The 25618-nt window shown below is 47.2% G+C and overlaps 1 protein-coding gene across 1 annotated transcript; it reads left to right on the forward strand.

The window, feature by feature from the left end:
- The first annotated feature begins 1187 nt into the window (after nt 1-1187).
- On the forward strand, nt 1188-23722 carry MMD (monocyte to macrophage differentiation associated). Its single transcript, XM_036454343.2, has 7 exons — nt 1188-1462; nt 9115-9196; nt 10771-10931; nt 13594-13668; nt 15194-15295; nt 17428-17497; nt 21862-23722. The coding sequence occupies exons 1-7, from the start codon at nt 1437-1439 to the stop codon at nt 22060-22062; spliced, it is 717 nt and encodes a 238-aa protein (XP_036310236.1). The 5' UTR covers nt 1188-1436; the 3' UTR covers nt 22063-23722.
- The last annotated feature ends 1896 nt before the right edge of the window (nt 23723-25618 follow it).

The raw sequence follows: 25618 nt of genomic DNA on the forward strand, positions 1-25618 counted from the left end.
CCCTGATTCAAGTCCATTTTTTTTTTTTTTAAATATATTTTATTGATTTTTTACAGAGAGGAAGAGAGAGGGATAGAGAGTTAGAAACATCGACAAGAGAGAGTCATTGATCGGCTGCCTCTTGCACACCCCCTACTGGGGATGTGTCCCCAACCAAGGTACATGCCCTTGACCAGAATCAAACCTGGGACCCTTCAGTCCGCAGGCCAACACTCTATCCACTGAGCCAAACCGACTTTGGCAAGTCCACTTTTGTTTTATTTGGAAACTGCTTGGATTAAAAAAAAAAAAAATTGTTGGAGGGTGGATAAGAGATCCACCAGAGGACTTGTAAGCATGCATATAAGCACAGCCAATACACACAAGACACTGAGGGGGAGTTGAGGGGGGAGGGTAGTGAGGGCAAATGGTGGGGGGAGGTCAATGGAGGGGGGAAAAGGAGACACATGTACTTACTATTTGTAATACCTTAAACAATAAAATAAAAATAACAAAAAATAAAAAGTAAATTTTAAAAACTAAATAAAATAAAAAATAATTGGAAGACAACATGAAAGGGTCCTGCAGAGGATACCCTTGTTTTGTTTGTGGTTCTCATGGAATCTGAGTAAGACCATTTTAAGCTCCTCACAGGACAGACAAGGAAAGTTTTTGTTTGTTTCTTTGCCCCAGAGTCTAGCACCATAGGCTAGGGAAAGCTGACCCTCAAAATGATGAAGGGATAAATGAACGTCAGGATGAAGACACGAATGATGAAAAATGAATTAATGACTCTGAGCCAGGGCTGGAACATCGATGGGGGTCCTTGTTTGTTGCTCCTTTCTTCACAGCTGCTGGTAAGATTCTTGGCCCACCTCCTCCTTTATCACTTCTCTTTCTCTCCCCTCTGCCTCTTCTATTTTCACGGTCTAACAAGACCCCTATACAGAAGTGTGATGCCCTTCCAGCCCCTGCTCCTCCCTCACAGCCCCGGCCCCTCCGCCGCGAGACCCCGCCCCTCCGCCGCGAGGCCCCGCCCCTCCGCCCGGGCTCTGCAGAAATGAATGGCAGCGTTGCCGCCGCGCCGCTCGGGGCGCTGATTGGCCGCCCGGTGCGGTGATGCACGGGCGGCCCGGGAGCACGCAGGTGGGCGGGGCCGACGGGGGAGGAGCCGGACCCCGGGGCGGGGCGCGGAGGCTCAGGGGTGGAGAAGCCGGGAGGCGGGAGGCGGGAGGTGCCGGGCCCGTTTAAGCGGCCTCCCTCCCGCCCCCAGCCGCCCGGTCTGGCCCTGGCTCCATCCCGAACCCCGGCCTGACCCCCTCCTGCCCTGCCCCGCCGAGCGGTCCGCGGTGCACCCGGGCGGCCTCCGGAGCAACCCAAGCCCATGAGGGCCGCGCGCCCGGTCGCCGGCGCTGACGAGACGGAGCTCCCGGCCCGCGAGGGGGAGCGGAGGATCAATGCGGTTCCAGAACCGATTCCAGAGGTGAGAGGGATGGAGCCCCGCGCCCCCACCCGTGCCAGATCCACCTCCTCCCGTGTGGGTCCCGGCGCCCCATCCGGCTCCATCCCTCGGTGGATGGATCCGCCTTGGCCGGGGACCAGCTCCCGGGGATTCCCCGCTCTGCAGCCGCTGGGCGATCCCCTCCCTCCGAGGACCGGGACCCGGTGCCTGACCCGGGTCCCTCCTGGCGATCCGCGGACCTCGGGTTTCCAGATCCCCGGTGCTCATCAGATTTAGCACACCACCCCCCTCCCCCATCCCTATCCAGGCGGGGCACTTGCTTGCTCAGAGACCCGAACCCCAATCGCAGGCCCCGCCCCCGGGTCCACAGACTCTCCCGCTTTGACCGTCACCCCTTTCCCCCCAGCCTGGAGGAAGGAGGGCCCGAGGCTGCAGCTGCGCCCTGCAGCTGGGTCTGTCGGAGAGCTGGGGCGCTGGGCCTTTTTGGTGCTTTGCAAGTGGCCCTGGCAACGGGGGAAACTGAGGCACCCTCCGCTGGTTTAGCTTGTCTGGCCCTGTCCGGGTCTTGGAGGTTCTCAGGCTTCTTTAGCGCGCCCCCTAGTTCCCTCCCGCCCCCCCTCCGGTGGTGCTATTCGGGGCACCGCTAAGGGTCAACTTAGCATCCGGGTGGCGGTAAGGTCTGCTGTTGGGGCGCTCGTGTGAGGGAAGGAGGAAGAGGAGGAACCGGGGCGCGCCACCGGAAGGATGGCAGGCTGCTCATTGACTGGAGAGCTGGTTTGCATGCCAGCCGGCTGACTGGCCAGCCGGGGGAGGCACCGTGGCTTTACGCCGGGCTCTGGGTCCCTGCCATCCAGCCCTGGATGGAGGCTGGGCCATGGTTCCCAGAGGAAGCTCTGGGCTTTTTTTTTTTTTTTTTTTCCCTTTATTCTTCGGCTGTAAGTGGGTGAAAGTTCACCTCCCCTGTGTTTGTGGTAATTCTCCATCTCTTTGTCTGAATCAGGCCTCTCTGTTCCTATTCCCAGACCTCCTCCCCCTAAGCAAGCTGGCTTAGTGTGCAGTGACAGGGGGGGAGGGGGGGGGGATTTGAAAGGAGAAAAGGAAAGGAAGGCATGGAATCTTCCCGAGGAGGTTATTGTGGAGGTGTTAGGCACGAACCTTTTCTTTTCAACATTTTCAGGGCACTTGTTTTATTTCCGATTTTCTAATCCCTCAATGCCCACTCCCCCATTTATGCTGACCTCATCCCCCCCCCCCCCCCCCCCCCCACTCCCCCGCGATGCAAGCCAAAAGCCAAAGTATGCGTAGGAAGCGCTGTGGTGGACTGGGCTATCGGAAGGACTATCAGTTTGAAGACTTGGATCCACTTCTGAATGGCCCTCAGGGTGTGGAATGCCTGGCACCGTTCCCCCAGTGGGAACATCATATCGGGTGCTTGCAAAGGCGAAAAGGAACCATGATGTTCTGGCTTCAGACCCTGACGTCAGGAATGAAGGCTTTTTCGGGGAGAATGTACCCTGGGTTCAGGCATGATGGGTGAAGCCCTGTGCACGGGGTTTGATTTGGTTTTACTTCTGCATGTCTGTGCTCTTCCTGTTTGCAGAGGACAGCAGCAATATTCTGTGAAATTCCCCTTCCTTATTTGATTAAGAGTTTCCTTTCCTATTCTTGGAATTCTACTTTAGAAAGAAAGAAAAAGAGATGGTTTTTATTGTTGGTTGCAGAAACAATTAAAACAATGTTAAGGGACGAAAAAAACAATCCACTGTTTTAGGACTCATCTATCTCACCTGATTGGATTATTTTATTTTTGCTGGACTCTAATCTATCATAGATGTAATGTGATTGTGTGGTCTGCTTTACTCATTTGAAAATGAAATGTACAATCATTTTCTTTTGGTGTGGCCCAGACTTTGTAATTTTCCCAGTGGCTGCACAATATCAGTAACTATTTAAAAGTTATTTTCTTGATTACATCTTGATATACCCTGATTTTTTAAAATTTATTGAGAGAAACATTGATTTATTTCACTTATTTATGCATTCATTGGTTGATTCTTTTTAAAAATATATGTTTTTATTGATTTTTGATTTTTTTTTTTTTTATGGGGAGGAAAGGAGAGGGATAGAGAGTTAGAAACATCAATGAGAGAGAAACAACCAAAGTACATGCCCTTAACTGGAGTCGAACCTGGGACTCTTGAGTTCGCAGGCCGACGCTCTATCCACTGAGCCAAACCAGTTAGGAGTGGCTCATTGGTTGATTCTTGCATGTACCCTGACTGGGGATTGAACACGAAACCTTGATGTATTAGGCCGACACTCTACCAACTGAGCTATCCGACCAAGGGCTGTCCTGATTTTCTTTGAACACTAAGTGGTGTCATCATTTCTTGTTTTTGTATTATAGACTAGATTGAAAAGATATTTCTCAGGGTCAATTTGAATTTAGAAATAAAGCTTGAAAGTAAAAAGTAATATAACAGCCAAAAGCCCTGGCTTTTGTGGTTACACATTGAAATGTTGGGTACTGTTCTCTTAACATGTAAAGCCATGTTTACTTATATATATATATATATCTTTTGCGCATTGAGGGTAGTTACGGTAAATTACAGAGGAACTAGACGCAGGGGTCCTCAAACTTTTTAAAGTGGGGGCCAGATCACGGTCCCTCAGAGAGCTGGAGGGCCGGACTATATGAACTACTAATTCCTACTGTAACACCTCGGCTGCGCTCACTGCCCAAAAAACCTGGTGGGCCGGATCAGACTCCTCTGCAGGCCGCATGTGGCCCAAAGGCCGCAGTTTGTAGTTACTAGAGGCAAGGGTGCCCTGTCTTTGAACGCATGTGCTCCTCCTGATAGATTTATCAGGACTCAATTGAAGAGCATTTGATCTCAGTAAACACATTTCATTTTGGCCATGGCTTGTGGCTCAGCCCAACTTACAAGAAAACCTGAACACCCTGCTGTTTTGTTCATAATGGAAACTTGGCAGTCATTGTAGCTTCGGGTTAGCTTCCAGTGTTCCGCCATTTCTGTGGGGGAGGGCTGGCAGGAAGCTGAGCCCACTGTCCGAAGTGGGGGCTTTCTGCCGCATGGCTTAGGATAGGAAAGGGTATGACATGGAAGGTCCCACTGGGACATGGCATATTTTAATATATTTTATTAAATTTTTATGGAGAGGAAGGAAGAGGGATAGAGAGTTAGAAACATCGATGAGAGAGAAACATGGATCAGCTGCCTCCTGCACACCCCCTATTGGGGATGTGCCCACAACCAAGATACATCCCCTTGACCAGAATCGAACCTGGGACCCTTGAGTCTGCAGGCCGACACTCTATCCACTGAGCCAAACCTGTTTCAGCAGACATGGCATATTTTATCTCTTTTGCTTTATCACTTGTACATTTGAGTCCTCCCCCTCCTACATTCCCCTCCTTGCCCCCCATCATCACAGCATCTCTGACTGATTAGAATAACTGCTAACAGTGAGAGCCAACCTTTGCCAGGTGGCTGGGTATTTGTACAGGGGGTGGGCAAAAGAAGACCTGGAGTTGTGACATTTTTTTTTTTTTAGTTAATAAAGCTATTTGTAATAATCATAACCTGTATGTCTTTTTCCATACAAACAACTCTAAACCCACTTCTGCTCACCCTGTATAGTATCCTCAACTATAACCCTGGAAGGGTTATACTCATTGCCCAGAAGAACAGATGGGGTTCAAGAATAAAAGGGAACTTGGCCTAGTCACACAGCTGGGGAAAGGGCAGATCCAAGGTTCAATTTCTTGTCCCTTTTATCACCCGTGCTGCCAGCTCACCGCGTCTGTCTCACTGCACACACTACATCTATGTGTCCAGCGTAGAGGCCTAGGACCCACAGTAGCTCCTATTGTATCTTATGGGTGCATGCTCCTTTCTCCAGCCTTGCAACCGAAAAGCCAAGGGAAAGGATGGTGCTTTCCTCAGCCCCAGGTCCAGGGACCACTCAAATGGAATACGAGGCAAAACACCACATTCTCAAGCATCAGGAAGTCTTCCAAGATTGCCCATTGCTTTTTTGCCCATGTTCTCAGAGCACTGAATCATAGGCATGGGTAGTATCCTTGTATATGCCTTCTCCCTTATTTTTTTATTTTTAATATATTTTATTGATTTTTTTTACAGAAAGGAAGAGAGAGGGATAGAGAGTTAGAAACATCGATGAGAGAGAATCATCGATCAGCTGCCTCTTGCACACCCGCTACTGGGGATGTGCCTGCAACCAAAGTACATGTCCTTGACTGGAATCGAACCTGGGACCTTTCAGTCAGCAGGCCGATGCTCTATCCACTGAGCCAAACCGGTTTCAGCTGCCTTCTCCCTTATTTAATAATTAAATTACATGTCCCCTGCCACTGCCACCACCTCTGGCAATGCGCTCATTCATAAAGGGGAACTCATAATTTTCTGCAGTCAGAGGTCGGCTCACGTTGCCCCATCAAGGGATGTTGAAGGAGTCCTTGGAATGTCCATGGTCTGGGCCTTTAAGAATTTTCTTTACGTAACATTCAGAGTTCTTTTGGCTCCAAGAGAGTTTGTTTCTCTTCGTTACTTACAGAACCTGCTGCATCCCCAGTGAAACCAGTAACAGTGGGATAATGCTTCACTGATACAATACAGTTCAGCTGCCACGTCTGCCTTTCTATTCATTCATTCAGCACCTGTTTATTAAGCTCCAGCAATAAACTGGGCCTCGTGCTTGGGATTGGAAGTGAAATGGTGGACAAGATGGCCTTTATGGAATTCACATTACAGTGTTGAGAGATGAAATAACAAACATTTGAAAAATCTTGCTAAATGTGATGAGGACTCTGGTGGCGGGGATGGGGGGGTGAAGTGATATTAGTAGTAGTAGTAGTAGTAGTAGTAGTAGTAGCAGTATTATGTTAATCCTCACCTGAGGATTTTTTTCCATTGATTTAAAAAAAAAAAAAAATATATATATATATATATATATATATATATATATATATATATATATATATATATATAAATAATTGATTTCAGAGAGGAAGGGAGGGGGAGAGATAGAGAAACATCCATGATGAGAAAGAATCATTGGTTGGCTGCTTCTTGCATGCCCTGCACTGGGGATTGTGCCCACAACTCGGGCATATGCCCTGGCCAGGAATCAAACTGTGAGCTCCTGGTTCATAGGTCAACCCTCAACCACTGAGTCATGCCAGCTGGGCCCCATTTTTAGGGATATTTTTAGAGAGAGTGGAAGGGAGGGAGACAGAAACATCCAGGTAAGAGAGACACGGATTGATTGCTCAGTGTGTGCGAGTTGATTGGCATTTTACATCATTTGGGTTTTGGGAGTGACTTCTTAAGCAGGCTAGATTGTGCCCTGGCAGATCAGGGAGAAATGGAAGAATGGCGCTGTGCATTTCCCGGCTAAACAACTGTGCTTGCTCTCCATGCCACTGAGCCCCAGACAGTGGTCTTAGCACAGCTTCGACTACCTGTGCCCACTGCCCTATGTTTGCTCTGTTCGTGGCAGAACCTACCTGAGGTCACATGGGTGGGGTATTTTCCTCCACAACTCCCGAGTTTATTTTTACCCTGAGTGGTCCCAGGTGGGCAGGGACTGAGCCGTGACAAACCTGGCCACCCAGCTTCTTCGCTTTTAGCAGAAAATGGGAAAGTCTATCCTGGTTGCTGTGTAACGGTCTATTTTTAGATGGGGCTGCCAGAGATATAAATTGCTATTTTAGTCTGCAGCTACCGGTGGGTAGACAAACCCTGCTTACTGCGCCCTCCATGGAGCTCCCCCAGTTTTACTCTGGCCTCTGCCGTCCACTCTGGAGCCTTGCTCTTGACCCTTTATGGTTCCTCCTGGGGCGTGGGGCTTCCAGCTCTGTTGTTATGTCTCCGGGAAATGATGCGGCAGATCCTTGAATGCTGGGGACACCGAGAAAGCGTTCGCCCCAAGAGTGTCATTATTTTCCTTTTTACAAGTAAGAGCTGGATAGCAACACTCCCGTCCCTTAGGAAATTAGTTAAATTATTTAAAGGATTACCAAGGGAGAAAAGATTTATTTATGTGAGGGCATAGCTTGGATCCATTCTGGAGCTGCTCACTGCATGTTTCTCTTACACGGTTTCCAAGCCATCTGGTGAATTCCATTCCATGAGTATGTCTTTGCACACACGTTAGGTAGCTAACTAAATTCATTCCCCCGTGGATTTTCCCTTTGAACTCTCTGTGGGGTGTCTGGGGACTGCCATTGTATTTTTGTTTAGTTGCTCCGAAGACAATGGCCTCTCCTGATTCAGGGAGAATGTGCCAGTCTTTTGTTCACAAACAGGACAGTGTTTGGAATGGCTTGGCCATGTGTGTTAGCCTATTTTTGGCCACCTGGCTCCGCCCTTCGGTTCAGCCAGGTACCACTTTTCCGTGTATTCATTAATAAAGTGTGACTAGTCAGAGTGCCTAATGGCAAATACCAGTAACCAAGTCCCCCCTCCCCTCCCTGCAAACTAGCTCCAGCACAAAGATAGTGTGTGTGCAACGCCTGCTGACACTTCGCAGGCTCCGAGCACAGGAATGCAGCGGGGCCTGAGGCCTGGAGGCTGCTGGGCTCCTTGACCCCCATCTGCTTCTCCGCATCTCGTTCAGGCAGCTGCTTTATGTTCCTGAGTTTGCATCTCCCCTTTCCCAGAGGACAGGCAGACTAAACCAGAACCCATGGGTGTGGGCGGGGTTTGGGGGACCCTCACCCACACAATGAAGTGGGAGAATGCTGTGGATCTCTCCAGGTTCTGCCGTGGTCATGCCTGTCACTGCGTTGGTGCTTGCCACAAAGTTAGTCCCAGGGAAGTGTGGGGTATGGGTCTGTGTGGCACAGGTTGTGATATGTAGGTATGTCCGTGAGTGTGTGTGTGTGTGTGTGTGTGTGTGTGTGTGTGTGTTTGAATTCTAGAGCCAGAGCTTCAGCTGCGGGTCACCTGTTTGGGTTTTGGAGCAAACGCCTTTCATTCAGGAAGGGTGCGGGTGAAGAGGCAGCTCCTGTTCGGGTGGCCCAGAGGCAGCCAGGTGCCATTTATTTATTTAATAAATAATCCGCTGCCAGATCAGATAGTGCAACAGAGAGAAAGTAGTTGGACAGCCGGCTGGTTGTGGGATGTAGGGTTTAAAGGTCTGCATGTATAAAGCTTTATAAATTTTAAGGGGGGGAAAAACAGAAGCCTTTCAAATGCATCGTGTCCCTTTTCGCTTAATGGCCATTGCTGGACTTCGTAGAGTTTAGGGAAATCCCCTTGGTTTACTTTCTGTTAACGATTAGGATTTGGTTGTGCCTTTTTTTTTTTTTTTTTTTTTTTTTTTTTTTTTTTTGGTGTGTGTGTGTGTGTGAGAGAGAGAGAGAGAGAGAGAGAGAGAAAGAGAGAGGGGGGTGGGTACTAGTTGAAGGGAATGGATATGGTTTCTGTTTGCTTTGGGTTGGTAGGCTTTTCTTTTGAACTACCTGAGAGAATAAACTAGGGCATTTGCTGTGGGCTCAGTTTACACCTGCGTAGAGGCGTTGGCTCTGTTCCCGTAGCTGCCTCTTTGTTTAGAATAGACCACAGGCTCCCCACTGCCTTTCACACCCTTTGAGCTGTTCTCACGTGATGTCTTTGTTTCTGCAGGTTCATGAACCACCGGGCCCCAGCCAATGGCCGCTACAAGCCAACTTGTTATGAACATGCTGCTAACTGTTACACACATGCAGTGAGTATGCGCTTCCTGCCCTTTCATCCTCCCAAAAGGCTTTTCAGGGAGGCAGGGGCAGGTCTCCCTAGTAACGTCCACCCCATTGGTTGGATTTACCCATCCCCGTGACCTTATCTGTCAGAGGATCAGTGCGGGGTCCTGTCACCAGAAACAGTGCTCTGACCTACAGTCTCCTCTGTCCGTCCTGGTCTTGCTTCCTCTGAGAAGGTCTTTAAAAAAGAACAATAGTAAGCACCCAAGTCAGAGACTGTCACCCTGGAGTGAAATGAATCGCCTTTTCAGGATAGTCAGCTGTGTTCATTTGGCAAGGGGAGCTCACCATTGGTTGATAAAGGTGCTTTTTATTTCTAAATGATCCCTGAAACTGGTAGCCACACCTTCCCTGTTACCACAGTGGCTATGCGCCTCAGTACATATTTCTTAAAAAAAAAAAAAAAAAAAAAAAAAAAGATATATATATATATATATATATATATATATATATATATATATATATATATGATTTTTAGAGAGAAGGGAAGGGAGAGGGAGAGAGAAAGAAACATTGATATGAGAGTGGAACATGGATTGGCTGCTGTCTGCACGCCCCCTACCAGGGACCAAGCCTGCAACTCCGGGCATGTGCCCCAACCAGGAATTGAACCAGCAACCTGTGGTGCATTGGATGACACCCAACCAACTGAGCCACACTAGCCAGGGCACAAATGTTATTTCTTGTTGAAGAAAGAGCTAATTTGATCTCTAAAGTCTTAATTTTCTTTCTTATAAAAGCAAAACATGCTCAGTATAAGAAACTTAGAGAACACTGAAAAATGTAGAAGGAAAAGAAAACTACCCAGAAATAAATGAATGCTTTGGTGCATTTCTTCTTGTAGGTGTAGTGTTTCTGAATATGTATGTGTTTGTTTAGTTTTTCTATTAATGTCCTATCACTGGCCTTTTCCTTGTGTCATTATACATTTCCCCTCTTCTGTGGTTTCATTATTCCCTTTGGAAGTCACATTTAGTGAGGTTTTAGAGGGGGGAAAAATGGTATCTAGTCTGAAGACAAGCAATAGAAAAGGAGACCAGTTTAGTTCTTTAGTGAGGAGTGTCATGTATGCTGTGCTAGTACAATACATGTGCCATTAGATTAAAATTCGTTTGAAGTCGAGTTGGGTACAATTCCTGGGCTCTGAATAGCAGGACCTGTTTCCAATACAACTGGCTACCTCATCCGGCTCTCCTGACCATTACCCAAGAAAGGCAATGTTTGTTCTAAAAGAAGCAACCTTTCTAAAATTACCCTGCTATGTTCCGAGGGGAGCCGCTCTCTCTCTCTCTCTCTCTCTCTCTCTGGAGCATGCCTGTGCCTCTCCCACTCCTATCCTCCAGGTCTGTCTCCTCGCCTCTCTCCTTCCCCTGAGCTCCCAGGGTCCTTATATTGCCTCTGTAACTTAGTTCCTGAGCCCGTTTCTTCTAAATAAACTTTCCCTTATTAAAAAAGAAAATTATCCCTGGTAATCCTGTGGAATTGTGACACGGCCTCAGTTCGGTGAGAGCAGGTGTTCACTGTGCTGTCCCTCCCCCAGTTCCTCATCGTCCCGGCCATTGTGGGCAGCGCGCTCCTCCACCGGCTGTCTGACGACTGCTGGGAGAAGATCACAGCGTGGATCTATGGCATGGGCCTCTGCGCCCTCTTCATCGTCTCCACAGTGTTTCACATGGTGTCCTGGAAGAAGAGCCACCTGAGGTACAGCCGAGCAGACGTTCTCCTGCCTTGCAGACTTCGTTATTATTATTATTTTTTAAAATATTTCTATTGATTTCAGAGAGGAAGGAAAAGGGAGAGAGAGAGAGAGAGAGAGACAGAGACATCAATGATGAGAGAGAATCACTGATTGGCTGCCTCCTGCACGCCCACTACTGGGGATTAAGCTCGCAACCCAGGCATGTGCCCTTGACCGGAATCAAACCCGGGACCCTCAGTCCACAGGCCGACGCTCTATCCACTGAGCCAAACTGGCTAAGGCCTGCCTTGCAGACTTTAATGCTATCCCATTACTTAGGAAGCTTCCTACGGATTGGACAGGTTTTGAGGACCCTCATGTGTGTCTAGCAAAGCGGGCCTTTGCTCAGAAACTAACAAAATGGCACTGCTTCTGGGACTGAACAACAAAACCTGAGACCCATTTGCCAGTGCCGTAAGCACACTAAGGCATTGCCGGGCACTGAGGCCGCAGGGCAGGGACCGCGAGCACTGAACTGGGAGCCCCCGCCCTGCCAGGTTAGCCTTGCAGATGTCACCGGATCTCAGGGAGCCCCCGTTTCTCCATCACTAACGTGAGGATAACATTGCCTTCCTCACCGGGTTATTGTGATAGCTGAACGAGACAGTGCATGTGGAAGTAAAAAAGACTGGGACTGAGAGGCGAGGCGGGACACAGCAGCTTGGGGTCACTGTCCTGCAAAGTTCAGCTTCCAAATTAGGGCCTGTGTGTGTACAGGTTCAAATACAGTTCCCGTGTTTTGCTACTATTCACTGTCAGGCACTTTCCAAAAACACTCTGGCCCCGAGCCTCTCCATGAGAAGGACCTGGAAGCATTCCCCCTCTGAGCGAAGGACTAATTTGGGGGGCCGCCAAGGGAGCGGCACACCGTTTAGTTGCTTATGAAATAGATTCTGCACAACCCAAAGGGCAGATTTCTTCTCCAAAAAAGGAGAATCCAGAGCAGACTTAAGAGTGGCTTAAAATAATATCACAACGTATCTTTTTGTTTTACAGAATGTCCAAAAATATCTCAAACTGCTCAAACAATCCAACATTAAAAAGACATGCTTTCTTTAAGAGTGGGACTGGGGGTGGTGCTATGTTATCGGTTTCCTCGCTTGTGGAATCATGGAAGTCACAGAGTTTTACAGCTGGATGGATCCTGAGGGATCCTCTAATGACCAGTGTTTCCCAAACCTTTGACATATGTGTACCCCTTTTATAATTTTCTAATGCTGAGTACCCCTCGTACTCATGAGAACATAGAATTAGGCGCAACTAAGCACGGTGCAGTGCATATCCCCACCAAACTCTGGTGAAACGCGTACCCCCACCAAACTCTTCCCGTACCCCTGGGGGTACGCGTACCACACTTTGGGAAACACTTTGGGTGACCCGTTCATTTTCACCTGGGGAAACTGAGGCTCAGAGATGTGGCTTGATTGGCCCGAGTCAACTATACCTGCAGAATCCCATCATCCCAGGGCTTCTGACTCCTAGTCCTGAGGTGCTTTTCACCCCATTCCTCACAATATTGCTGGCAGCATACAGCCTGCTACCTTGCCTGTCAGGTGACAGCTCCCGGGGCATAAAAATAAAACCACCGCTGAATCCCGAGGGAGCCGTAGACGCACTCGCAGGAGGCATCGGCAGCACCTGAGCTGGCCGCTCCAGACACACCGTCACAGAGCCAGAGGCCAGAGCACTTCATTATCTTCTTGGCAAGCCCCGCGCTTGCGGTTGCCTCAGCTGACTGGGCTCCGATGTCTGGATTTCTGAATCAATAAAGAGTTGTAGATGCCATACGTCAGTGGGTAGGGCCTCCCTGCCAGGGGCTGGAGAGGAAGGTGCCACAGACACCAGACTCTCCAGAACCGCGCAATAGCATTGCTAGGATTGTAACCCATTGGGCATTTCTGCCCTGCTTTAAATTTTTTTAAATATCCAAGTGTAATCTTAGTTTAAGTAAAAGAGGGAAGGGAATTATCATTCATCGAATACCTACTATGTGCTGGATGCTGTGCTAAATATATGGCTACGTTATCTCATTTAACGCTCACGCAGACTCCATAGAGATGCTATTATTTCTATGTTACATGTGAGGGTGGAGGATCTTGAATAAAATTTCAGGTCTGACTTTACCTGCTGTGATGGTGCATAACCATCCAGAGCAGCGATTTTCAACCTTTTTTCATCTCTCGGCACACATAAACTAATTATTGAAATTCTGTGCCACACCAAAGAATGTATTTTTTGCCAGTCAAACGAAGAGTGGGTATGGTTTTGATTCATTCACACTAGACAGCTATTGTTGTAGTTGGCTGTTGTCATTTTTTTATTTGTCAATCTGAGGGAAAAGAGGTCAGTGCCCCTGACTAAATAGTCAGGTGTTGCCCGTTTTAAAAATTCTTGTGGCACACTAGTTGAAAATCGCTGATCTAGAAAGCAAAATTAGAAAGGTCGAATCTGGCTAGGAATTGTATTCATCCAAGGAGCTCAAAAAGAAATAACCTTCTTTCCCTCCATCCTCCACCCCCATCTTCTAGCCCTTCTAAATCAGGATCTTCTGGACTGGAGTGAACACCCCTACTTCCAGTCTGAACGTTTCCTGGGGACTGTCTAACTCGGTGTTCTCTCCCATAGGACCGTGGAGCAGTGTTTCCACATGTGTGACAGGATGGTTATCTACTTCTTCATTGCTGCATCTTACGCGCCATGGTAAGATACAGCCTTTCTATTTTTGAGGAATCGTGTTTTTATGATAGAATTTCCCAGTCCTTTCTTCCCTTCTTCCCGGCCCCCAGGCATACACCCAACCCTTCTGCCCCCGACACACATACATACGTGCGTTATTTTATCATCTTGACGTACGTTGGCCAGATTGCAGATTTTAAGGGGAGAAAGCTGCTGCTGTTCGAGTAAGAGAACTAGCCAAATGCATTGGCTATTTAAAATGTCTGGTACTCTGATCCCTTTCCTTGACCTTCCTGCCCTTTTGGTATGGAGAGCAGATAGAATCTTTTGTTGCTTTGGAAACTGTAACTAAAGAAATATTCGTTTTCCCTATCAAGACGTGGTCCAGTTTTAAACACTCAGAAAGTCACATCATGCCATCGACTCCGGCAGTCATTAGAAACAGCCGGCCCCTAGACTCTGGCTCATGCCGCATCCATCATGCAAGAGAAACCTAATTATCCGCTGGAGGAAAAAGGAAGTGTGCTCTCTCCAGCACCTGTGACTAAATGACAGGTTTGCATTATATCAGAGAGAGAACCCTGACAATTTTAAATATAGGTGGAGGAATCACATCTTTGCAGTAGACAGTTGTTCACACGTCATCTTTGATACGTGGGTGATACTTTTTCCATTTGGAACTATTAATTTTATAGCACTAGCCCAGTGGTCGGCAAACTCATTCATCAACAGAGCCAAATATCAACAGTACAACGATTGAGATTTCTTTTGAGAGTCAAATTTTTTGAAACGTAAACTTCTTCTAACACCACTTCTTCAAAATAGATTTGCCTAGGCTGTGGTATTTTGTGGAAGAACCACACTCAAGGTGCCAAAGAGCCGCCTGTGGCTCTCGAGCCGCAGTTTGCCGACCACTGTACTATCTAATCAGAACAACGTGGGTTTTTTCCCCCCCGCATAGCCTTAATAGGAAATTAGTACAAATGTATTTGCAGCGTTTTAACATCCAGGCCTCACAAGAGCCCACGGTACAATGCTAATAAATGTCTTCTATAATATATGTCGGGGAATTCTTCTCATGTTCTCTCTTGGAAGAGAGACTGATAGTGGAGACGCTAGGTCTGAGTGTCAAGTATCTGCTGCGGTTATCTGATCCCCGTTCAGGGTTTTGCTCAGGGTTCCCGTTCAGCTTTGTAAGGGATCTGCTCTCCAATACTTCCTCAGAGCAGGAAGGCAAGCAGAATTCACAGCAGGCTGCCTTATAGGGCCTCCCAGGTGTGCTGGGACTCCTACACATCTCCTTTTAGTAACTTCTGTTCCTAAAGCACGTTGGAAGCGATTCTGAGTCTTAAAGGTCAGCTGACAATTTTATCTCTGAGTTATTCATGTTACCCAACTTCCCCAAACGCCTCCCTGGCTGGTGAGTGCCTCTCCTTCCTGTTCTTAGCCCTGAACTTGCTCTCCCGCCTGTAAGACTGGAGGACAGCACGGGTTCTGTAAGTTCCCTTCATTGACCACCTCTGTTCTTTGTTGTCATTTTCCATTTTAGGTTAAATCTCCGTGAACTTGGACCCCTGGCATCTCACATGCGTTGGTTTATCTGGCTCATGGCAGCTGGAGGAACCATTTATGTATTTCTCTACCATGAAAAGTAAGAGAAAATCATTTATATTTGATCCCTTTAAAAGTAGCCGCTTAAGTTTTATCTCCACCGCAATTTGCTCTCTCTGCACTTCGAAATAGTAGAAATACATAAATACAATAGAAAATACCTTGTTTTAAACAAATCTTCAGGACCGTGTTTGGTATTCAACGCCAGCGGGCAGATTGCTGCGGGAAGAAATGAGTGGCCTGGGTGGCGGGTGTAGGTGAGGGACAAGGTGGACTGCCACTGAGCCTCAATTGGACCTCATTGCACATCCTCAGGAAGACTGGCCTCACGAGCAGAACAGCCTTATCCCCTGAGATTTACCGTCACCACAGGAGAAAAAGAACTACTTCTGACAGTGGAAGAGAATAGATACAAAGTGCCCAGCACAGCACTTACCTAGAGAGGAACCTAGATTCCCTAAGAAGGAAGGGTTTGGAATGGCATCTAAACCATTCATATCCTAACCGTGGGGCTCGTGTTAGTAATTCATTATTCGTAGCCCATAGTCCTAAGTGTTAAGCAATATAAGAAGGAAACTTGATTGAAATGTAGCATCTTCGCTCCAGAGGGGACCTTCAAAGTCATCTGTTCCAGCTTTATGCTTAAAAATCGAGAACATTTAGGACATGCATCTAATTAGTGACTCACCGGGAACTGGGACCCCAGTGTCCTAGTTCCTAGGCCATGGCTCTTTTCATTGTTGCATATGCCCGGATTTGAGGAGCTCACAACCAAGAAATCATTGTCATTGGACACGGTTTATTAAATTATGTATCTGTTGTGGTTGGCAGAATGGTTCTCAAAGTTCACATAATGTCTGTTTACCACAAAGCATTAAAATATTTTCCCTTTTCAGAAGGGAATGGTAGTTTTTGCTAGCTTCTCTCCAACTCTGAAATTCACGTAAATGCTTTGTCCCCCAGAATTAGCAATTCTGAGTGCTATTATGCAGTATATATAAATCCATGGAAATAGTTTGCTTCTTGGATTCAAATTTTTAGTCTCTTTTTTTTTTTTAATGTATATTTGGTCTCCAGAGATGCTGTATATTTTTGTTATGTTTTTATTGGTTTCAGAGAGGGAGGGAGAGGGGTGGGGGAAGAGAGAGAGAGAGAGAGAGAGAGAGAGAGAGACATAAATGATGGGAAGAATCATTGATTGGCTGCCTCTTGCACGCCCCCTACTGGAGATCAAACCTGAAGCCTGGGCATGTACCCTTGGCTGGAATCAAACCCAGGACTTTTCAGTCTGCAGGGCAACTCTCTATTTACTAAGCCAAACCAGCTAGGCAACCTAATTTATATTCTTGATAAAATAGGAAGTAAGACAACTATCTTCTCCTATTGCAGACTTCCTAATGTAAACCAAACCTGCAAATCCCCCCTTCCCCAGTTCCCTCATAGGGTTCCTTCACGGTAGACTTTGAGTAGAAAACACTAAGAATGAGAGGCGAATGTCACTTGGCCATTCAGGTTGGCAGGTGTCGGGGAGGACCTTCCATGGTGCCAGCCCCAATTCTAATCCAAACAAAAATAAATTTGGCCCCTGCCTTTGAGGAGCTTCCGGTCTAGTTTGATTAGGCAGATATGTAAGTGCAGTTTCAACACAACTTCTGACGTTCCAGACATTCGATAGCCTAACGTGATGAGCCTTACACGTTGGAATTCTTGTGTGCAGATGCAAAATGGTGAGACACAAATACATGCCCTTCCTTTCTTAGGGCTGCTCTCCCTTTGCCACTGGTAGAAACCAGCCCAAGCTGCATCTCTGCCATCTGCATGATTTGTCTCTCAGAGCAATGGGCCACAGGGGCACTGCGGGCAGGCCCTCGGGGACTAGGAGGGAACGGGCATGGTGGATTGGATTCAATAGTAACTGCTCTGCTGGAAGGCATTTTTCCAGGGGCATGTGGAGGCTGGGGCCTTGTCAGCCCTATAGGAAATGCTAGCTCACGTTACTCAAGCAGAGAGTTTCCGTTAGAGGCCTACTGGTCTCCTACAGGGGAAATATATTTTATTTGATTAGTTGAGGTTACTGGTTTTTGTTGTTTTTTGAAAGAAAAAAACTGATATGGAAAGGGTCTAAGTGTTGTAGGAATAGACACATTAAGTGAACTGTGTTCCATCCTGCAGGTATAAGCTGATTGAGCTCTTTTTCTATCTCACAATGGGCTTCTCTCCAGCCTTGGTGGTGACATCCATGGTAAGAAATGGCTTCATAATTTTAGTTACTTCACCCTATTTCCTTTTAAATCTCTAGGACTCTTTACATGTCCATAGATAAGATATGTAGCTTTGCTTTCTGAAGTTACGATATGTTCATTAACTTAGACACCCAAACAAAAAAAAAGAGATATAAATTGCAAAGTGCCAGGAATTTGTACTGGCTACTGTCCATATCGTTTGGGAAAGTTGTACATTTAAGTGTGTTTGTTTCCCTATGTAACCTGCTGTGTTTGTTTCTTTCGGGTAACCTTTCTGTTCCTCCCACCCTCACTCACACTCTTCTCTTCACCCCACTCAGGTGTGAGATTATGTGAAGGTGGGTATTTCTCCTTGAATTACTTAGTGTCTCAACCTGAAATCTATGGAAGAGGGTACCTTCTGAAGTTCCTTACATGAAGAAAATATAAATTACTGATTTCTTAAATCTTAAGAATGGGAAGGACCTTAAAAGGGCATTTGGTTAATTTTTGAACTCCCTTTCAAACCAAATTACCACTGAGAAACCTACATGTAGCTGTCAATTTGAAACAAACACCTGTCATCACATCCTCCCAATCCCTACAACCTCCCCATCCCATCCAGCAGGTTACTGTGCCTTAGCTTCTGCACTCCAGTATCCTACCCTCTACATTCCTGCACTAGTCTCTGTGTTAACTGAGGAAGTCACAATGACTTCCGTTTGAACTTTCTTCTCAGCCTGCCATGGTCAGAATTGTACCTATAATTTCACTCCTGAGCTCACAGGCACAATTTTTTTCTTAATTTTTAGGGAGAGAGAGGGTGAGGGAAATGAAAAGGAAGGGAGGGACAGAGAAAGAGAAACATCAATTTGTTGTTCCACTTACTTATGCATTCACTAGAGGCCCGGTGCATGACATTCATACACTCAGAGGGCGTCCCTCAGCCCGGCCTGTGCCTTCTTGTAGTCCTGGAGTCCTCAGGAGATGTCCGACTGCCGGCTTAGGCCTTGCTCCTCACGGGCCTAATCCAGCAATCAGACATCCTTAGTACTGCTGCGGGGGTAGGAGAGGTTCCCACCCCTTCTGCTGTGCTCACCAGCTGTGAGCCTGGCTCAGGGCTTCTGGCTGAGTGGTGCTCCCCTGTGGGAGTGCACTGACCACCAGGGGGCAGCTCCTGCATTGAGCATCTCTCTGGTGATCAGTGCACATCATAGGGACTAGTAGTTCCACTGTTTGGTCGATTTGCATATTAGCCTCTTATTATATAGAATTGGTTGTTTCTTGTATGTGCCCTGACCAAGATCGAACCCACAACCTTGGCATATTGGAACAATGCTCTAACAAACTGACCTACCTGGCCAGGGCCAGGCACATTATAGCAATGCAGTTTTACTGTACGTAGTTCTGATCACAGAAATACCTGATGACAGTTTAGAGATTAGTTACTGGTTTGCTATGTGTGTGTGTTTTTCGCCCCCAGAGAATATGTCTTAAGAAAATGTAACAAAATATGCTCTTTGAGATATGAGTTGTATGATGGCTTGAACAATTTCCTAGTGCCAAGAATGTATATAATTTAGTTGCTAAAGGCAACAGGGATTGGCAAGGGGAGGGAGGTGAAGGACTGAAATGAGAAAATCTGTCTTGAAGATGCTAGAGTTAGAGAGCGATTGAGGACACCCAAACAATATAATAAGCAAGGTCTTATGTAGACAGTCATCAACCACCAGAGAAGTAAATTCCTCCTGGGTGTCATCAGAGCAGGTTTATCCAGTATTTTTATCAGCCTCAGTCTTTAATTGGCATTTTTCACACGTGGTAATGTTATAACCAGACAGGATAATCCTCATGCTTGCCCCCACAGAACTTAGAATCAAGCATGACATATGCACATGCTGTATGCTAGAATTGATTACTGGAGACCTATGTCATTTTATTAACTCATGCTCCCCTCCCCCCCAATTTAGTTTTATTTAAAAAGTTGTCGTTTTCTACAGCATGACATTCCCAAGATTCATATACTTGACTACTTCATGATTGGTTTTTCTTTTATTCTCTTTCTGTTTTCTTTATTTCTGTGTGTTTTCATGTTAAAGATGAGCGTATAGAACATTCTGGAAGTAATAAACTGGGATAGAAAGGGATACCTCTGATAAAACGTTTATTTTGAGAGGACATTTAGCAAAGCCTGGTGCTTAGGGCATGGCCAGCCGGTGTTGCCATTGCGTTGGCCTGGGCCCGTGAGCCCGTGCAAGCAGGCAGCTGCATTAGAACTTGCCTATGCTCCCTGCTCCGCTGGCCCCAGGACCTGCCGCAAGGCTTAAAGGCCACAGCTGTCAGCGCCAGGCCTCTCGGCCACCCACACGCCCGTCCCCTTCCAAGGCCTTGCCACCATCTGGTGAGGTTTCCGCCTACCCTGCAGAACCCAAGACCTTTCTGTCTGGTCCCCAGGAACCCAGGGGATTGAGCTGCTTTGTCAACTTCCTAAACCCGCTCTGTTCTCATTCATACAACCCCGTTTGATCTTTAAGCTTCTCCTTGTTGTGCTAGGTCATACACGCCTGTTTCCTTCCTGCCAAGCTTGGAAATGTCCAGGCTCCAAGACAAAAAGGCCTGGCCATGTCTAGGTTAGGCAGGGTGTTGTACTATATGATCCTGGGTCAGCCATAAGGAAGTCGTAAACTCAGAGGCACGGAAAAGTCTCGGGAAAGCAATCAGTGTAGAGCAGGGCTTGAGGACAGCGGGAAGTGAAAATGCTGGCGAGGCGTAGATGACAAATGGAGTGCATGGGCGCCTTAGCAGGAGGAAAGCTTTTAAAGGGGAAGATGAAAGCCAAGGATTGTTCTATATTAAAAGGAACTGCCGTGCCCTAGCCGGTGTGGCTCAGTTGGTTTGACAGCGTCCCGTAAACCGAAAGGTTGCGTGTTCGATCCGTCAGGGCACATGCCTGGGTTGTGGGCTCGATCCCCTGTGGGGCAGCATGCGGGAGGCAATGTTTCACATTGATGTTTTGCTCTCTCCCTCTCCCTTCTTCTCTCTCTAAAAATCAATAACAACTTTAATAAGTAAAATGAACTGCCATGCCTGGATGCGGTTGCCATCTGCTGAGACACCCTCCCCTCTCCCGCCCAGTGAGCAGAATGTGCTGCTCTGCACCATGGGACCCGTGATCTGATTGCTTGGTTGGGTCAAGACATGCCGCCCAAAGGGTGATCCAGGTCGATGTTGAGAAACTCGATTTATAGACTTGGACGCTGTCTGTGTAGAGAAGGGGTGTCGAACTCAATCAGAGAAGGGGCCAAAATCTAAAATCCAGCCTAAATCGCGGGCCGAATGGTTTACTGAACAGTCATAAACTGTCATTGTGATGGAAACGCAGTGGAGTGCAGTGATGACAGCGCGGTGCGGGCCACATTGCAAGGCCTGGCAGGACGGATTTGGTCCGCGGGCCTTGTGTTTGACACATGTGGTGTAGAGCTACCGTATTTTTCGGACCATAAGACGCTCCGGACCATAAGACGCACCAGTTTTTAGAGAAGGGAAATGAAGAAAAAAAGATTCTGAAACAAATAGTGTCCTAAAATATTTTATGTGCATTAAAACCCAACATCACAGTCATAAACACATGTAATCAACCCTGTAAAGTAAACAGCAGCATTTAGAACCATTTTAGAGCTGGGCAAGCACACAGAGACCACACAGAGCCGGGCAAGTAAAAAAACTTTTTATTTAAAGTATATGTGTAGGCTATATTTGGACCATAAGACGCAGGGACTTTTTCCCCCCACTTCTGGGGGGAAAAAAGTGCGTCTTATGGTCCGAAAAATACCGTACTTTATTGTCTAGAGCCCTGGTTGGCAAACTGCAGCTCCCAAGCCACATGCAACTCTTTGATCCCTTGAGTGTGGCTCTTCCACAAAATACCATGGCTTGGGCGAGTCTGTTTTGAAGAAGTGGCATTAGAAGAAGTTTAAGTTTAAAAAATGTGGCTCTCTTGCCCTAGCTGGTTTGGCTCAGTGGATAGAGCGTTGGCCTGTGAACTGAAGGGTCTCAGGTTCGATTCCGGTCAAGGGCACATGCCCGGGTTGTAGGCTCGATCCCCAGTAGGGGACTTGTAGGAGGTAGCTGATCCATGATTTTCTCTCATCATGGATGTTTCTATCTCTCCCTCTTCCTTCCTCTTTGAAATCAATAAAAATTAAAAAAAATAAAAATAAAAAAACTTGGCTCTCAAAGACATTTCCATCGTTGTACTGTTGATATTTGGCTCTGTTGACGAATGAGTTTGCCAAATATCAACAGAGGGGGGCTGCCCGTTACCCTCTGCAGCCTGTCGCCTCGGTAACATCGACACCCCTCCCTCTGCTTCCTGTGCCCACAGAACAACACGGAGGGCCTGCACGAGCTGGCGTGCGGGGGCCTGATCTACTGCCTGGGCGTGGTCTTCTTCAAGAGCGACGGCATCATCCCGTTCGCCCACGCCATCTGGCACCTGTTCGTGGCCACGGCGGCCGCCGTGCATTACTACGCCATCTGGAAGTATCTCTACCGCAGCCCCACGGACTTCGTGCGCCACTTGTGACGGGTCCGCGCCCGGGGTCCGCAGCAGTGTTATTCCGGCGATGGCGCTGGGGAGAGGGGCAGGAGCTGCATGCCGCGCGGGAGGAGGAGAAAGACAACTGCACTGACTCTCTTTATATATAGTCTGACTGTCATTACTGTGAAAGTATCCATGCTGTGTTCTGGAATGTTCCAGAACGAATCTTCCGTTAAGGTTAGTGAATTAATGACTCATTCCATTCCACTGTCACGCAGGACTCTGGATAGGCTTGGCCAACCGATGTTTACAAACCAGGATTTTGTATTTTGATTTTCCAGACTTTTACTACTACGTGGGTTTTTCTAAATCGCCGGGCCGGGTTGTCGAAGTCAGCGCGACGGCAGGGCTTCCTTTCCAAGGGAAACTCGTTTCTACCCCCTTTCCCATCGGCTGTGTAAGAAATCATGGGCAGACCTTATACTGCTTTCACCATGTTTCACCCTGACACAACATGGCTCTTTTTTAAACAGTAACTTCGTTGTTTTGTACATTTTTTTAAAAAACACGTTCCATGGCCTCGCATCTCCACGGGTCCGCGCCCACGTGCATTCTGGCAGCAAGCCGTCCACATTCCACCTGCGAACCAACGTTGTGCCTCTTCCGATGGGGTCACGGGGCCTGAGAAATTGCCAATTTTTAAAAAAAAATACAAAACGCAGTTTTTTCCAGCCGTTTTCTGCCAACCGCTGACTCCCGGGCTGCTCTGGGCCACGTCCTTGACCTAGTTTGGTTTACTAATGATGAAGTATTTTGATATCCCAGTAACGTTTCCAAAAGAGGCACCTTTTTCTCTGCGCCTTTGCCCCGTTCTCTCCAGGGTCCTCCCCAGCCTGTGCTCTCCTGTCGGTGGTTGGCCATTCCGAGGAGCAGTAGGGATTACCGTCCACGGTGGCATTGCCTCTGGTGCCCGGCGGTGAAGTCACTGTCACCCAGCTCTATCTTACCAGTGTGATGCTCATTTTCAAACTGTGGAATTAGATGCCCGAGTTCACATGTCTGCCTTTCTTCTCTATCTCCCCATACCCTTTCCCCCCCTTTCAGGTAGACAAGTATTGAAAGCATGGATCTGTAGTCCATGGGTTATATCCTGGCTTAGTGGAGTGGTATTTAACATATTACCTTTGGTTTCCCCTCAGTGTCTTATATTAAGATGAACACAGTAGCTGCTTTGTTGATTAATCTCCTTTTGGTGTGTTAATGAGTGGGATGGCCTTGCCTTGAGATCAGGTGCCGACAGTGTCTGTTTCCTAGTAACGGGTTTGGTCAGCCCAACTGTTGGTTGGATGAGATATTTAGGCTTCTATTGAACTTTTGTACTGACACAGCTTTCAAAGAGAGTTTATTTTGTGTGTGTGTGTGCGTGTGTATTAAGAATTCTCCGGTTTCGGTGAATTATACAGGATGAGGGACAGAAGAACTGATAATTGGTGGCTCTTACAAAGGCGAGGTCATCCTTCATCGCCCCACCTGCATGAGTCTCAACATCCAGATGCCTGCTGTTTTATTGTGTATATTTTATTTTTAATATTTTAACTTCTGTGGATTCCTTTAAAGGTTGCCCCACTGTACCACTGTCAAAACCACTAAAATGTATGTAAAAATGTGTGCTGTAGCCCAGAATAAAATTGTTACTTGGATTTGTTCCGCCGTCTCTAAGCTGGATGACTGAACATGAGTGTGCATTTTTGAGAGCCTGAGCTTGTCTGCATTTGTAACCCATGTACCAGCCTTTTTCTGAGAAATCATGGTGGGAAGAAAAACAACTTTCTAGTCCACTTTTTACTAATTGGAATGCCAGCACCAGCTCCAACGTTAACCAACACACATTTTCCGTTTAAAATACACTAGTCAGGACCCAAGAGTGTCAGTTTTATAAACGATGGACCTTGAACAGCCTTTCGGCTTAGCTCATATAATACGCCAGAGGACCGAGGTTATAGGCTGTGGAGTTACCAACCAGAGGTGCATCGCCCCGCAGGCCTGACAGCTCTGAGTGTAAGACGTCCTTCTTTCCCTCCTACCAAGTAGGAAATTGTCTGGAGCCGGGACAGGCACCAGGTCTGTCCAGTTCCAAAGCCCACTAGTCACCACACACCATGCATTTCAGTCAGCAAAAGCAAACGCATCAAACCACTGGATCGGAAAATTCACCGGGCAAGCACGCAGAAAAAGGAACATGGTTCGTGCAGTCGGAGCCTCCATAAGCCCTCAGGCAACTGCCCTGACATCTGATTTCAAGGACAGTGTCGCGAGGCATGGTGGTTCCCCAGCATCCCAACAGGGGCCCCTTACTTCCGTCTAAACAAGCAAATGTCCACTATCGCCCTGCCACCTTCAGTATCTCCTGGAACTTTTCTGAAGGTCAGACCTCTCCCATCAACAGCCCCCACGTTTTACTCAATGGCCCCAGACTAAGTCCATTATCCTTTGTTACCTTCCCATCAGGCCCATTTATCCATCCTTCCTGGATTTCTGCCTCACACACACCCAGCCCGGCCAGCTCCGCCCCAGTCACAACTCCCCAGTCTGGTTCCTCACCGCCCTCCTCATTGCAAGGCTCAGACTATTGCTGCCACCTCCTCCTCGTTTGTACCTTTGCCACCGGTTACACCCCTCTGATGTGCTCATCCTCCCCACTATCGGCGTTACCTTCCTAAGAGAATCTAAGCAGGACTCCCTGCTTTAAAAACATCCAATGCTCAGCTGGCAGGGCTCAGTGGTTGAGCATCGACCTATGAACCAGGAGGTCATGGTCCAATTCCAGTCAAGGGCATGTGCCTGGGTTGTGAGCTGGATCCCAAGTAGGGGGCATGCAGGAGGCAGCTGATCAATGACTCATCATTGATGTTTCTATCTCTCCCTTCCTTTCTGAAATCAATAAAAAAAAAATATTTGAAAAAATAAAAATAAACACGTCCAGCCCTCTTAGCATGGTCTCCTCCCATCTGTAGCGACCACAGGAACGTTGGTGAGAAACTGGCGTGGGTACATCGGTGGGTCCCAAATAAAGCTCATTTACTGAAGCTTCCAGAGAACCAACGATCAAGAATGGATAAGCCTGGGAAATGATCTTGACCCCCCTACTTCCCTCCTGTCCTCCTTCCTGAACATAATACAATAAACTGCATCCAGTTCTGTAATTCTCGGGCCTTAAGGCAGATGGTACTCAACGACCAACTTTCATATAATTTTAAACATTTCATATGTTTTGCTCTAAAATATATATATGACATTTTGAAAAATGGAGAACAGAAACACGAAAAATGACCCTGAGTTCACTCATCCCAATGCATTTTCATGTATTTCCTGTCAATTTTCCTCCCTATCCTTATGGGATTGTTGTGTATTTTATATTATACATTTGTAAATATGCCATACATGTAATTTTACATACTGCCTTTTCCTTACTCATGTTATCATCAGCATTTAAAACTATTATATCATTTTCTTAGCCGGAATTTTCCGAGCCCCCATCAGCTTCCTGGACTGGATATATGCAGCCTATTTTGCTTATTCATTCACTCAATTCTGGATTTCT

This window comes from Pipistrellus kuhlii, unplaced genomic scaffold (genome assembly GCF_014108245.1).
Source record: "Pipistrellus kuhlii isolate mPipKuh1 unplaced genomic scaffold, mPipKuh1.p scaffold_m20_p_28, whole genome shotgun sequence".
NCBI classification, from domain to species: Eukaryota; Metazoa; Chordata; class Mammalia; order Chiroptera; family Vespertilionidae; genus Pipistrellus; species Pipistrellus kuhlii.